The sequence below is a fragment of the Protomyctophum bolini genome (genome assembly GCF_963924005.1).
Source record: "Protomyctophum bolini genome assembly, chromosome: 7".
NCBI lineage: Eukaryota > Metazoa > Chordata > Actinopteri > Myctophiformes > Myctophidae > Protomyctophum > Protomyctophum bolini.
This window is the reverse complement of record NC_137868.1, coordinates 21,277,878-21,292,877: the sequence shown is the minus strand read 5'-3', so window position 1 is coordinate 21,292,877 and position 15,000 is coordinate 21,277,878. Positions and strand designations below refer to the sequence as shown.

Here is a 15,000-nt window from a genome sequence, read left to right as displayed (position 1 = left end):
AAGCCACAGTGAAGTGGGATGCTTTCAGGATGTGCTACATGTATGTGTGAGTTTAAAAGGTACGAATATGCTGGTGTTTTGTGGACATGGGAAACAGGCTGATGGGTGCATAAATAAGGCATGTTGGAACATCTGGTCTTTGTTGTGCGTTCAGCTTTTTAATGTCTTCAAAGAGCAACTCTGACGCATCGCTGACTACCACTCCTTGCTCCTGCTTCATTTTAGCACGGAATAATAAACCATCTTTGGGGAATTGAATCTCTCCATCTCTCCCTTTCTCTCTCTTCGCTGTCACCCCCCACCCCACCCCCCAGTTCACAAACAGACACACATATTTATGGCAACTTTCTTTTTTACTTAGTTCATTTTAAAATTTTATACCTCAGGGAACACCAGTGTGTGTCACAGTACTCGCTGGCTATGTTGCTGCGAGCACAATTAAAATTCACACATACTTTCCTCATCCCCGTTCCCCGTATGTTCTGCTGCCACTTCTTTGGGCGGCACTTGAGATGGAAAAGTTGTAAATTTCTGATTATATGCAGCGCGGATTTAGTCTAGATGGGCCATCTCAATGCAATTAAGCACACTGACGCCTATAAATTAAACATATAGGATTTCATGTCTCGATGGTGGAAAGAAAAAAACCCGGCTGACCATGAGAGCTCTGTTCGACTTGTACATTCATTATGAGTGTAGTTAGCGAATGTGTTCAACCAGAGTTCTCCCACTCAAGTCAAATCATGACACATTAGGCAATGTTTGTAATTTAACCCGCCACTGAACACTTGTTCCATTGTGGTTCCCAAACACATGGTGGCACACTCACAGTGTGTAATGTAGTTATTTTAAGAGAATTCATTCACTTTGCCACAAGGTAATTGAAAGGCCATGGCATACTGTGTTCCCTGAGAGAAGGATAATTCACCAGTGGTTTTCAATGGGAGGAAATGTTGGAGCACAAAAGGCATTTTATGCATTTTTATTGCAATGGTATCAGGGGATCTCAACGCTGTTAACATCTCTGTGCATTCTGAGGTCAGTCTTGTTTTTAATATTACATTATAGTATACCGTGTGTAGCAGCCCAAGGAAAGCTCCTGGTATTAACTTGATTTCAGGCTGTGGTTAATGGTTACTGAAGAGATAGACACAAAACTAGGGCTAATATTAGAGAAACCTATGTATGTGTGGATGCAACAAGTGCTTAACTCCTGGCCGCTGATCTGAATGTGCACCCGTGTGTGTGTGTGTGTGTGTGTGTGTGTGTGTGTGTGTGTGTGTGTGTGAGAGAAAAATAAATCTAATGAGAAAGTGTATAAAAGTTCAATGCGTTTGTTTCTGTTTACGTCAAAAGGAGACATTAGTCTGCTGAAAATATTCAGCCAACAACACAAAGCCAAGAAGTGCAATGAGTAAGATTAATGAACCTGAAATATATTTGACAATCTAAACCAAGAATATATACTTTCATAATTCACTGAAGTAAAAGCTTTGAAAGACTGTTCTGCATGGTGGCAATGGTTTCGGTTCTACTATTTTGTTTAAAAAAAACAGAAATAAAAGTCTGCAGTTTGTGCTTAGGCTACTTGAGCGACTTTTCTTAAATAAATATAAAATGCCAGCGATTAGGCCTGGGCCGTGGCTCAGCAGTCCAGGCACCTTGGCTGGTAATCCAGTCTGGCAGTGTGCCACGGGTTCGACTCCCGATCCTGACGGCCTTCACTGCATGTCACTCCCCCATCTCTCTCCCCATTTCCTGTCAACCGACAGTGATTCTATCGCTCTACAAAAAAAAAGGCTAAAGCCACAAAAAAAAAAGAAAAAAGACAGAGATAAGCTGCTCACAGACAGACAGACAGGAAGGAAACTGACACTACATAGTGCACACAGCTGGAAAGGGCCCTGCATGTCATCTACACCGCACCAATGCAACTAGTCACAACTCCTTGCAACAAAACTGTTTTAAAGGTCAACCGCACCAATGCAACTGCCATTGGGGATAATGGTTGCAACTAGTTGCATGTTGCAAGGAGTTGCATGGCAAATCATTGGTGTGGAGTGGGCTTTAGAATGCTACTAAATGGCAGCATCACATGGGAGGACCACATCAGAAACATGGACCTCTATGGGGACCTATACCACAGGTCATAGACCAGGTCAGAGAGAGAAAGATGAGGCTGGCACTGCATTAGGCACCTGGAACTGGTGGCAAGCAAACTGACACTGTGGGAGACATGATCCCAGGGCACAGCCAGAAAAGGAAAGAGGTGCACCACCTACTGTATGTAGATACACTGCAGTGCGACAGCAGAGCTCACAATGCAAGGCTCAAAACCCTGATGCTAGACCGGAGGGTGTGGAAGAGATTTAGGAGTCCTGAGTTGATGTTGGCTAGTCCACACACTTGCATTCATTGCCTTGCATCGATTATTACTGGGAGATTGACCAGTTCTTAAAATATATTGCTTAGATTAGATTTTCCATTACGATCCATGCAAGTTTCACTTTACCAGGCATTTGACTTTTGTGGCTGGAGGTGCATGGTTCTGTTTCATGATGGCATGCATGAGCGAGCTGTGATTGGTCTACTTTAGGGGTGCAGTACGTTAGTTAGACTATTGGTCCGACAACCCACCTCAAACCCTAACCTATAACCGCAAGCACGGGAGCAGGCGCTAGTCCGACATGCGTCCGCATGTCGAACTAATGCTCCGTCGGATTTACATGCGGTCCCCCTACTTTAGACTGGACATTCTAGACATTCTTCTAGACATTTCTTGCACGATGTCAGGTATTAATGGGAGCAGGAATTAAAAAGAAAGGAAACCTTTTACCAGTGATTTGCCTCCTCAGTCCTCAATACCTATTTACGGTACATTTCAGGGAATATTCCTGATGACAAATAAAGACTTGCAGCCATCTGACAGAAGACATGGGTTAGCAAACCATGACATTCCAGAGATGACATATTTAAACTATATGGCTGTCAAAGGATAAAAACATGTAATCAGATTAATCACAGCTTAAAAATGTATTAATCATGATTAATCACCATTTGAACTATGTCCAAAACATGCAATGTTTTTCCGTATTTTGTTGTGGGAATGGAAAGATAAATGACAGAAGGCGGATATATACATTTGTATGTACAGTAACTTGTGTTTTTATTCTCTTTCCCTCTTGTTTGGATCCATCAGCCATCATCAGATACCAGAGGGATGACTACTGCAGAATGGACTGGATTATGGGATGTATGGGGCGGGTCATCTAAGCATGCATTAGCTGCGTTACAGTGAATGGAAAAGTGACTGATGTTAGTCTGCCTCAAATGTTACTCTTTTACCTGCTTTTTACTAACACTAACATTACAAAGATGCCCAGAACATCGGGCTGAACCTGTGTAAAAACGGAATGTCAAAATATCTACCGCGGTGGCTGAGACCAGAGCCATATAGTAATGGTTGAGACAAAGCAGTGAAAGGTCCTGAAAGATACATAATGTCAGTCTTACCCAATACCCAATCTTTCTGTTTTAGGAACACAAGGCTGCTGTACTTTATACCTCATACTAAGCATTAAAGTATGAGGTATAAAGTACAGCAGGAAATACGTTGCCTGCAACCATGAGACCCATTTCTGAATCGGTCTATACGCCTATGTCCTCAACACCACTATGGCATATGGCCCAGCAAACAATCTGGTAGATACAATATGGCATGGTGGGAAAAACAGTGAAAGGTTGTTGGTTAGGTTAGTAGTTGTCCTCCTACAATAGATTACATACATCTGGTTAAAATACATACAAATACCAAAACATACCCAGTCAATATACTCAAGGCTCCGAATCCCACAGCCTGAGTGGAGGCTCTGGAAATAGAGGGTAAATTAGGCTAACAGTTGACTAACATTGTCCCCATGTCAAAAACCCTCTTCAAATCCATTGCCCTACCCTTTACTGACTCCGGCAGCATCCCCGCCCCCCCCCCCCCCCCCTCACAAAACATCACACCTGCCGAACTCTGTAAATGGAATATAAAATGGTTTTCTTACCAAGTACTAGGCTGTTCACCTCATGCCTCCAGGTCCCCAACAAACACTCAAATCAGGCTTCTGGCCAAACATTAGGCCTCAAACCTGGTCACCCCTTTAATGAACTATAGGGATAAGGACTGGAGTAACGTAAAGTGAATTATCTTAGCAGTTTAAAAAGAAAACGTTCTCTTATCTATCAGTAACATAACCCTATTCTGCTCCTCACGTTGATGTCTAATGAGTGCATAGTGGTAACGTATGGTTATGATATGCTACCAGAGGACTTGACTTACCATCCCCTTGAAATCATAGCAATAAATATTTTTTTCCCTCTCATTCTAATTGACTTGTATTTGTCAAGATACCGTTAAAGAGAATGCTTAATTAATTAAACATGAAAGTAACACCTTCCCAGAGTGTTTGAGAATACATATGTAACCGTGGATTTTATCTCCACACAACCCTGTGTGTCCCCCCAACCCCTTATAAAAAAACCCACCATGAGATTTGATGAGATTTGTTCTCTTTATCACGTTAATTAGCACCTCCCTCCTGTCCCCTTTGCAAATGAGGGGTAGGTGAGGAGGTTCGGGACTTGATGACTTAAAATGCACAGAGCTAACGACTTATTCATACCCTGCACAGCTGTTAAAGGCAATTTAACTGCTTCTGCTCCCTACCTCGTTTCTAGCGCTTTCTGCAGATGCTTGCTTACCAGGAAGGGAAGAGGGAAGTGGGTGGGGGATGTGGGCAGTTCATTGATAAAAAAAAAAGATACAGCGTTGTGAGTTTTTTTTTCCTAGGATAGTTGCGGTAAGGAGCACTTGTTACCCCGCCGGCTACTATACTATTAGGGCAGGACTAAGCCCCGCCCTACTAATAGTAGCCAAGGAAAGCACCGCCCGCGCGGAGCTTCACCTCAAACTCAAAACCCAGTACTGCCAGCTGCCTTGCTATAGTCTAGTGCAGGGTTCCCCAATTAATTTTCCTCAAGGGCCATATTTTGACTAGGGTACCAGACTGGAAATGTTATTTTCAGGGCAAGACCCCATTTGAAAAGGACCCCCAGTTTGACATGCAGAGGCTACTGACCCCCATTTAATGCCATTTATATCTGGGACCCCTCTGGGACCCCTCCCTACCCCCCCCTAATTGGGGAACCCTCTAGTGGATTATTACACCAACTTGCAATCCATGCTTCACAAGTTCAAATCCCACTTTTTTTTGGGACAATATAATTTGGGAGGTTATGCCTGGTTAGGTTAAGGTTAGGTTTAGGCATAGTGTTTTGTGAGGTTATACGATACGATACGATACAACTTTATTGTCAGCTTGCACTGAAATTTGTTTTGGGTTCATGACGTCACCGTTCAAGACATACACAATACATTACAAAATATACATTACAGGACACAAATCACAGAAGCAGGAACAAGAACAATAGAACATATCCTCCTGGTTTACCGATTTTGGTTTAAAAGCAGAACAGACTGGTGTACAAAAGAGTTCTTTAGCCTGTTTTTCTTAAATTTAGGGACCGCCTCATGGAAGGCAACAGTTGATAATATTCATCATTTAAATCATGTAAGGGGCTCATAAATAAATAATATTTTATAATAATAAAAATTTCATATCATAATGTTTGTAATAATTTATAATCTGTTCAATAAAAACATATTTGACAAAAAACTAAAATCATGTAAGGGGTCAGAGGAGATACTCTTCGCCAGTCTAAGCATGCTCTTTGTCTGGGCTTGTTTAAATGAATGTATAACATGACCTCAGGCCTATACCAACAATTTTATGGTTAGGTTAAGGTTAGGTTTAGTTAGGCATAGTTTTGTGAGGTTATGGTTAGGCTAAGGTTAGGTTTAGTTAGGCATAGTTTTGTGAGGTTAGGCATAGATATAACCACTTGTGTGCGGTCCAAAACAGAGCCCAGCGCTCCCTACTCTACTGACAACCAATCACAAGCTGTAAAAAATGCAGCTATACTAGGAGAAATAAAATAGCGTACAGCAATGGTTCTCAAAGTAAGAAACTGAAGTTATGACTCTGTTGCATTCACACTGGCAGAGGCAAAGATGCAGTCTACCTTTCATTGTCAATGGAAGCCAGCGACCTGACGATGCAAAGACGCAATGATGCAATGTGTGTAGCGTATTGTATCTTTTGCATCTGCCTGTGTGAACGCAGCATAAGATTTCTTTCTTTGAAGCCCATTTGTTTTTCACACAACGGTGCAGAACACCCACTTCGAAAGTTATCAACCCATAACAGGTTACTTATCAAGACCCCCGCAAAAGAAAAAAAGGAAACACCTGATCAGTTTGATGTTGCTGTGTTTGGAACTATGAGCACATTTCTATGCATGCTGTATACCTTTACGCTCCTCCATTGCCCATCTGTCACCATGCAATTATGATCAGAGGAAGGGAGTGTCTGCATAAAGTATGTACACCTCAGCTCACATGCAGATTACCTGAGGAAGTGTTGACTTGCACTGTCTCCACTGGATCACTGTCTATACCATGATTAGGAGATCATAACCCCCCCACACACACGCGCCACATGTGCACCCATGTTTCATTTCAATGCAATGAATAAGGTAGGCAAGATGTAAATGTTATGAACAGAACGAACATATCACAGCAGAGACTGAACTGAATTGGGCTGGTTGTTTATTGTCCCTTTTTTGGCTCTCAATCTAAAGCATATTTGCTATTTCGTCGTACGACAGTGTAGCTCCATCCTCAAGATTAACTCTACCATCTATGCTGAGATGAAGAGAGCCAATGTGTCCCAGGCTCTGTTCGCCAAGGTGGCGGCCTCCAAGAGCCAGGTACGCACGCATGTACAGTACGCACACACACACACACACACACACACACACACACACACACACACACACACACACACACACACACACACACACACACACACACACACACACAAATTGATTGTGCACTCAAGATCTCAAGGTACGCATGTTCTGTATACTGTATGCCTCAACCAATTAGTCTGTTAGCTATGGTACAGTAATGGTTTGCTTTGCAAAGGAAAATGATCCAGCTTATCTGCAGAATGTACTCTGTCAAGGTTGATATACAAAGCAAATCATTTGATGAGTGGCTGTGGGTTTTTTTAAGGACAATAATGAACCACTAGTTTTGAGATATGTGATGTAACTTTCACTGTTGAGTCTGTTTTGGTCACTGCGTTAAGTGGAACCATCATGACAAGTAGCTTCTGCTGAGTGCTGTTGTTCATCGATGAGTTATTGCTGACCTGAGATCATATTCTAAAAAATGTCTTCTACATCCTGACAGTTTTATGAAAAAGCTATGTTTCTGTGTCAGTCGTTCTTCGATTTTTCAAAAATAGCAGACCTACAAGCTCGTAGCGCGCCACTCGGTGGCGCACTATGAGCTTGTAGATCTGCTATTTTTCAATAGCTAAAGCATAACGTAATGCTAACACCAAAAGGGGTTCCCTCCCAAAATAGGTTGAAATGAATGTGGGGAGAAAGGTTTAGAAAAGGAGAATGGGCTCAATTAGTACTTCAAAATAACAAGAGGCCACTTCAGCTCATGCAATTCCTCCTATAGAAAACCTGGACTAAAACAGGCCACCAACTCTGTAAACAGCATTTGAGTTTTATTGTCACTGTAATTATCATGTTTTTCTTCTATGTAGCCTACAGTAGGCACTGTGGTCTCTACGGTATGATCAGACAACTTAACTACTTTCAAACTGGCATGTCCGATATCTCAAACCCTCACCCTAACCTCCCACGGGGCAGCACACCTAAACCTAACCTTAACCCTCTTCCAACCCTTAACGCACCCCTCACCAACCTTAATCTGGTCGTTTTAACGCACCCCTCACCAACCTTAATCCGATCGTTTTAACGCACCCCATATCAACCTTAATCCAGTCGTTTTAACGCACCCTTCACCAACCTTAATCCAGTCGGACCAATGCTATGTCTAACCAATGGTATGTCTAAGCAAAGGATGCCTCCCACGTTGGGTGTTTTGTCATTGTCATTCTAGGCACAAAATAGGTAAAAGATGTGATGCGTTGTGAGCTTGTATATTTGTTTTGACAATGCTGTACAATGAAGTTCAAAATAGGGTCTACTATACAGTATAGTATAGTATGTGGTTAAGTGACAACAACCATATTTAGAGGACGCACTTTATCCAGAGCGACAATAAGCATAATCAAGGTAAACATATATTGTACATGAAATGCATAGAAACAGCGTAGTGCCTCAGTAATCTAGGATCAAATGTCCAAGTTGAAGCATACTTTACATTCTCAGAAAATGTATCAAATCACTGCTGTGGCTCTGTTTTATGAGAGCAAAGGAATGAGACTTCACGAGGACATTATTACTCGACTGACGAACGCTGACGGAAAAACCATGGTTTTCCTGTATAATGAGACATACTTTGAAGGTAACCCTATAATTGTAATTCCGAAGCTCAAGAGAGAGACCCTCATGGGCACTTTGTGTTATGGTAAAAAAAAAGAAAAAAAAAAAAAGAAAGAAAAAGATGAACTGAAATGTGAAAGGCCCTAGAGTACCACAGAAGAAAGAATAGTCTGCACATTGGTGATGCTGAAAAAGCTCCTCAAATGCTTTATTGCGTAGTCAACGTTTCGATCTTATTCGATCTTCATCAGCAAATATACTGTAGGCCTACCGTACATGTACCAGAACAGATGAATACATACATAGTACCACAGAGCCCTCCATATAGTTTTGCCATGTCTGCTTCTCCCTTCAAACAATGTTTATGTCTGGGTCAAACAGGGCCAGTCAAAATGCCTATCCCACATGCAATATCTACTGTAACTGGGACCATTATGCAACAAAGGATAACCCCAACTTTACAATGAATCGGAGGTTATTTAAATTTGAGCAAGATTTTGATATTTCCACCGCTCAACAGCAGCTGTACGTACATTTCTTCCAAAGTTAGATGAATATCATCTGACTGAACACATGTTGAGCACCATACTGAAAATTAAAACAAGATAATAAAATGAATTATAATACAAGGCCGCAGGTGTCAACCTTTTTCTTCTTCAGATACATATTCATGTGTGTAATGTTGCTCAAATGAATGTGTACAGAAGGATGGTTCAATCCCCCTGAGTTGGTCCATGTTTAATTTTGTCTCTTAAAACCGGAAGGCAAAGAGCAAGAGTGCAGGAAAGAAAGCAACCCAACGATTAATGTTATTAATTTCCTCACACCAACCTTCTGTTTCTGTTTCTTCACATTTCCAGAGAGGTGTTCCAAAATGTTTTGGCCTTAGCAAGCGCATCATTTGATGAATTCCTGAATTAAGCTGAGCGATTCTGTGGAGATTGCTATCAACATTAGAATAACTTTATTAGCCTTTCTGCCGCATTTCCTGTTTGATTTACTGCGCTTACCCAAGGGCTCTTGGGTAGGAACTGAGGACTCCCCTGCATATAGGCAGGCCAAATTTCCGTTGTTGTGCTGCAGCAACCTGGGTGTAACGCCCCAATTAATCTGGAGGCAAACGTAGCAGAAACGTTAGCAAAGCTTCGGCCTATAAATCAACTCCACTAGGGCTTTAAATACAGTACGCTTAGGTTGGTGCACTGTAAATGGTGTGTTGATAGAGGAACACTAACTAAAGTACTTGTGTTTCTGTGTTTGGATATTTTATAGCCCACTTGATACAGGGCTGCCAAAGTTTTAGATTTGATGAACAAAAATGTGTCACTGTGATAATGCCAGCCGATGGCCAGAGGCTCCAAGGAGTAGACAGGTCCACAAACACGTTTCAGGCATTTTATTGACCTCCAAAAGTGTCTTTAGACAGTGCAAATACAAAAATAAATAACTACTGGACAAAATAACTTTCCACAAACAGGAAACAACATTAACACTTAAGAAAATAACAAACAGTAACTGTTACAGGCTTAAATGCCTCCTGCGATGAGGCCCTGGCTCACAGTTCTAACCTGTTGCTCTTTCACGACTAGCCTCAAGTGAGACTGAACTGCCTCCACCTGCAGCAATCCTGCTCTTAAACAGGTGGGGCAAACCATCCTCTAATCAACAAGTGATAATTAACTCACCACACGGCTAACTAAAGCCTATGAGTAATCTTTCACACTACTATCTTTTAGAGGAATATACAATCAACTACATTTCACACATTTCATTTACTAAGACAACATAATGCAACATAAAAGGAATAAACATCCCTCCTCCTCCACAGTACTTGGCACCCTCCAATCAAGAGAGGAGTGCCAGCCCTGCAGAGGGGAGACAGGTGACAAATAATGCAACCTCAGTGTCAATACAAATATAAACATATTTAAACCTCTTGCAATCATTGTGTGGAATAATAACAATGTCATTTGTACAATATATATATATAGGGCACGGGCTTTTTGTTTTGCACTCCATCCGTCCATCCGTGTGTCCGTCCGTGTGTCCGTCCGTCTGTGACCAGCTCATCTCCGGCACCGTTAACCCGGTCGATGCCAAATTTTGCACACACACTCCCTGGATGCCAACGATGAACCTCTGCCCCAGAATTTCCAGAACGGCCTGTTATAGCTCCACCACGAGGCCGACTTTTGAAAAACATTTTTTTTTATATTACTCCTCCATATTATGTCCAAAGAATCTGCAAATCGTTACACAGTATCTCTATAGTCATGTGTTCAAGATGGATCTGTCCGATATTTCATATTCCATCCTAATTGGCTAACAAAGGCTTTCAAAGTTTGCAGGATTGGCCCTTTTGTAACAAAACTCATCAAATCATGAATGCAGCGTGCAATTTAACTGGACTCTGTCGAGTGCCTACGTGCTTGTTGCACACTAGGCCTAGTGCGCAAGCAGAGCGTGCAAGTACTGTCGACCGCTACAAACTGTCAAATCTCAGCTTCTCTGTGAAAGAACATTTGAAATATTGAATTATTTTGAGATCGGTATAACTGGTATAACTAACTCTCAATGATGACGTAATAAAGATGTGGATTAAAGGACCCAATGCCAGGGTGTAATTGGTTTTCGATGGTGATGATATGTTTTAGTGTCGGGAGGATTAATGGTAATGCTCCTATTATGTATACTTGTATGTAATCTGACACCACATCTCCATATATGGACACGCATCGTGACATCATTAAACCCTCTACACTCAATACACGCCATGGCCATGAACCCATATTGTGACAGGCTCATGATAACCACTTGCAAAAGAACCAAGTTGGTACAACACATGGATCTCCATATGTGGAGCTGACTATCATCACCTGGATCACAACACTGACCTCATCAAACCTTGGATAGGCATACATGGTTTGACATACTAGATCTATATGGAGCCGGCCAGCAACTCCACATCTTACTGGTTATTATTGTCTCTCGTTTTTATCTTGTTCCATTATGAGTTTGGCAACATTGACTGAACTTGATCTTGGCTGATAGGACATTTACCTTGTTTCACTTGTAGAATACCACCCACCAATCTAGTCTGCATTAACAGTAATATAATAGTGTTCATTTGGTAAGGTGTTTGTTTGCAAAGGTGACCACCATGAAGTATATTTCTCAGTAGTCTATACCTCAAAATGTCTCCAGTGTAAGTGCAGCATGCCAGAGTGAGAATGACTATATAAATGTTTTCAGAGAATCCTCTATATGTGATAGCAATAAAGGCAGCATTAAAAGTGTGGGTTAATGGAAAATGATTATTCAGAGCCACCATTGCTACGGCAATTATGATTCCTATTTTTGACACTTGCAGAATTAAGTCTTTGGAATGCAGGAATGTGTTTTTGGAATGTGCTTGATTCAATGGGCGATCCAGTTAAGAGCATAATACGTATTTTGAATAAAACTTGTGTATGCTTGCCTTTCTTCTGCTGTGAGCCACCGATTAAACCAGGAACATTCATTACAGTAGGCTACAATTACTAGTGCCTAATAGTCACCTAACAGTGGTTCTCAACATTCTCATCTTTTGACCTCTCCAAAATAAATCAAATGAATGGACACCTATACTCGTGATTCCCTGTTACAGCTGTGAATGAAGAGTAGTGAATTTTTATTTTCCCTTTTCAGGATATATATATATATATATATTTAACTTAATTCATTGTTGAAAGAAGAGTGTACAAGTATTCATTACTTATATAAAAAACAAAACACTTTAGTTTAAACAAATCGAAACAATCAATTTGCAAATAACAAATTACAGTTTTTTATTCCATCAATTATCTTGACCACCAGAATCATTCTGTGACCTGTTGAGGAGTCTCAACACTGAAGATGAGAACCACTGGTATAGAATGTAGGTATCTGTACAAACTATATGACAGCAATTATAATGAAAAGGTATTTCACTAGTTACTGTACCTTTGCTCGTTGCTGCTTTCACCTTTGTCAGTATAAATGTAAGTCACCCACAGTCAAAGTCAAAATCTGGAGATAATGAGGCTTAATGCGGTGTGCTGTGTAGTCTACCAGGAACATATTGTAACATTTGGTGCCCACAGATTCTCCATAATACATAAATAATGACATGTCTGTGCTATACGGTTGTGTTATTTTCTTTCCCTTGGAACACACACAATGTTACACTCTGGCTTTTTATTCATGAAACAAAAGAGCAAAAACATTGAGGGGGGATGCAGATGTGTCTGGCACATATCAGAGGGTGTTAACAGCCCAGGGGTAATATTCTGGTGGTGCAGACACCCAGCTTCACCTGGGGTTTAGGGAGAGGTCAGGACACCTGTGCTGTTTTACACGTTAGCTCCCAGTAGAGGGCTTTGCCGTTACAGGTGTTCACACCTAACATTTATTTATTTCATATTTCACAGGTGTTCTCAAATACTCAGCAAGAGAAGGGAAGATGCATTAAGAAGAAGAGTCGGTCTGATACGATAGTAGGCACAACATAATGTTGATGGAAGGTTTCAATTTGTACGTTGAGCTCTTGCACAGAATTCATATATTTACAATAAACAATCAATGATTCATAAGATGTGATATTTACAATTATTACAAATACATGTCTTCAGTGATTGCAGCCGGACAATTCAGTAGTTGAGACTGAAATAGGTTTTCTTAACGGTGATTTCCAAAAAAACTAAAACAATTTGCTTTGTTTCTTCATTTTCAGAAGTGAAAGCCTTCTGATATCAAGAGAATCTGGTCAAGTTAATGCCAAGAATCTGTTGTACAATACAAACAGTTTAATTGTGTAAGTAACAATCAATAACCACTCCTAGTTAGAACATTTCTGCATAAAGAAACCGAGAAACACTTATAAAACAGTCAGTCGTAACAAAATAACTGGTGTTCTCATTGAAATAAACTCATAAAAAAGAAACTTTTTTTTATACAGAATATTTATACAGGAATAGCTTTTGAATTGGATTGTTAACCAAAGGAAGACACATCGCAGACATCGATTTTCACACAGATTGCATATGTTTTTCTTTCTAAGGTGTTCTATAGGTTAGTAATTTTACCTAAGCTTATTTGCATGATAGTAAAAATTGCATACAACATTAATTGTGAAGCGTGTAGCATGAGTTGCTTAACATACAGCACTTTTCATAGGCAACCTTTAAAGCACATTTCTCCATTTAAAACGTTAAGACACTTTTTGTTTTTACTGCCCATCAAAATTACATTTATAAATAGAAAAAAATGATTGATGAAGAAAAAAAAAGCGCTATGTAACATAAACTTTTCAGGAAAAGTAATTACATCAGAAACACTGCATGAACTGCAAATAAATAATGTAGGACAACATAAACAGTGTGTGATTCACATTTCTAACTGTGGTAATTCGTAACGTTACAGTGACAAAGGTTTCGCAACATAATCTAACTTCGGCAGTGCCATATAGTACAAGGCATTTGTTGGCATAGTTTCTTTAAGACTGTATCTTTTTTTTTTCTTCTTTTTTTTTTTAAGTTACAATATATGTCTATATATATATATTTATATTTCTTCCCTAACAAATAATATGCTGAGATTGAGTTATTCTCTGTGGTGCACCTGGGCTTGGGTGTTTGTGTTCCAAAGGTTGGAGTGATCCATAATCACTTTTTGCGATTTTAAAAGAATGACTAAACTGCCAGCAGGCTGTAGACTTAGTACCTCGTCATTAAGGCCTTGTCAACCACTTGGTCCTTGATTTCATATGCTTTTTAAAAATCCAGTTAATGTACAACATACTGTACGTAAACACCTATTAAAGTCCTATCAAACCCCATGGGGAATTCCTTTTTTTATTTGTATTTCTTTTTAGATATAATCAGTAGCTCAAAAAAGAGAAAATAAATCAGTGTAAAATGACAGACATTGAGTGCAGTCAGCAAATATCCACGGCAACGTAGTTACATTTTTCTGTGTGTGTGCAGATTATTTAAATGATGCATCAGTCTTTACAGTGTTTAATAATACAAGTTTTACAAAAAGAAAATAACACTCGTATTACTCAGTCAGAAATGGGCTTTCCAGTGTGAGAACACTTGCTTCGCATAGCCTGTCAGTCTGCAATTGATTGATATAAACACTATTCATACAGTCCAGACGCTGCATTGATTAAAAACACTACTCTTTAATTAGCAGTGTTGTGGTACTGCAATGGCCAGAACATTACCTTCCAGCATAGCCACCAGTCTGTCTGTGTATGAGAACACTCAGTACATTGTTCGGACCACATTGACAAAGGAGTACTACTCCTTGGTCTCATGCTCTGACTCCGACTGTGCCTCAGCACGTGCCAGGTGCTCCTCGATCTTGATAGAGAAGATGGTGCTGTTGGTCTGCATGCTCTCGTCCAGCTCATTCAGCAGCTCTCCGCCCTCCCTGAAGTCCGACATGTCCTCCTCAAAGGCAGGGCTGCTGCTGGCGCTGCTGGTGCTGGTGTTCGTGGTCGCT

General features: G+C 40.5%; 1 protein-coding gene across 8 annotated transcripts in view; it reads right to left on the bottom strand.

Moving 5' to 3' along the window:
• Positions 1 to 12,424: 12,424 nt before the first annotated feature.
• satb1b (SATB homeobox 1b) overlaps positions 12,425 to 15,000 on the bottom strand; it is a 70,803-nt gene continuing 68,227 nt past the window's right edge. For all 8 annotated transcript variants that reach the window (XM_080768530.1, XM_080768534.1, XM_080768535.1 and 5 more), the window contains one exon: positions 12,425 to 15,000. This exon is cut by the window's right edge and continues 425 nt beyond it. In XM_080768530.1, the coding sequence (XP_080624656.1) occupies positions 14,796 to 15,000 (205 nt within the window). In that variant the 3' untranslated portion in view covers positions 12,425 to 14,795.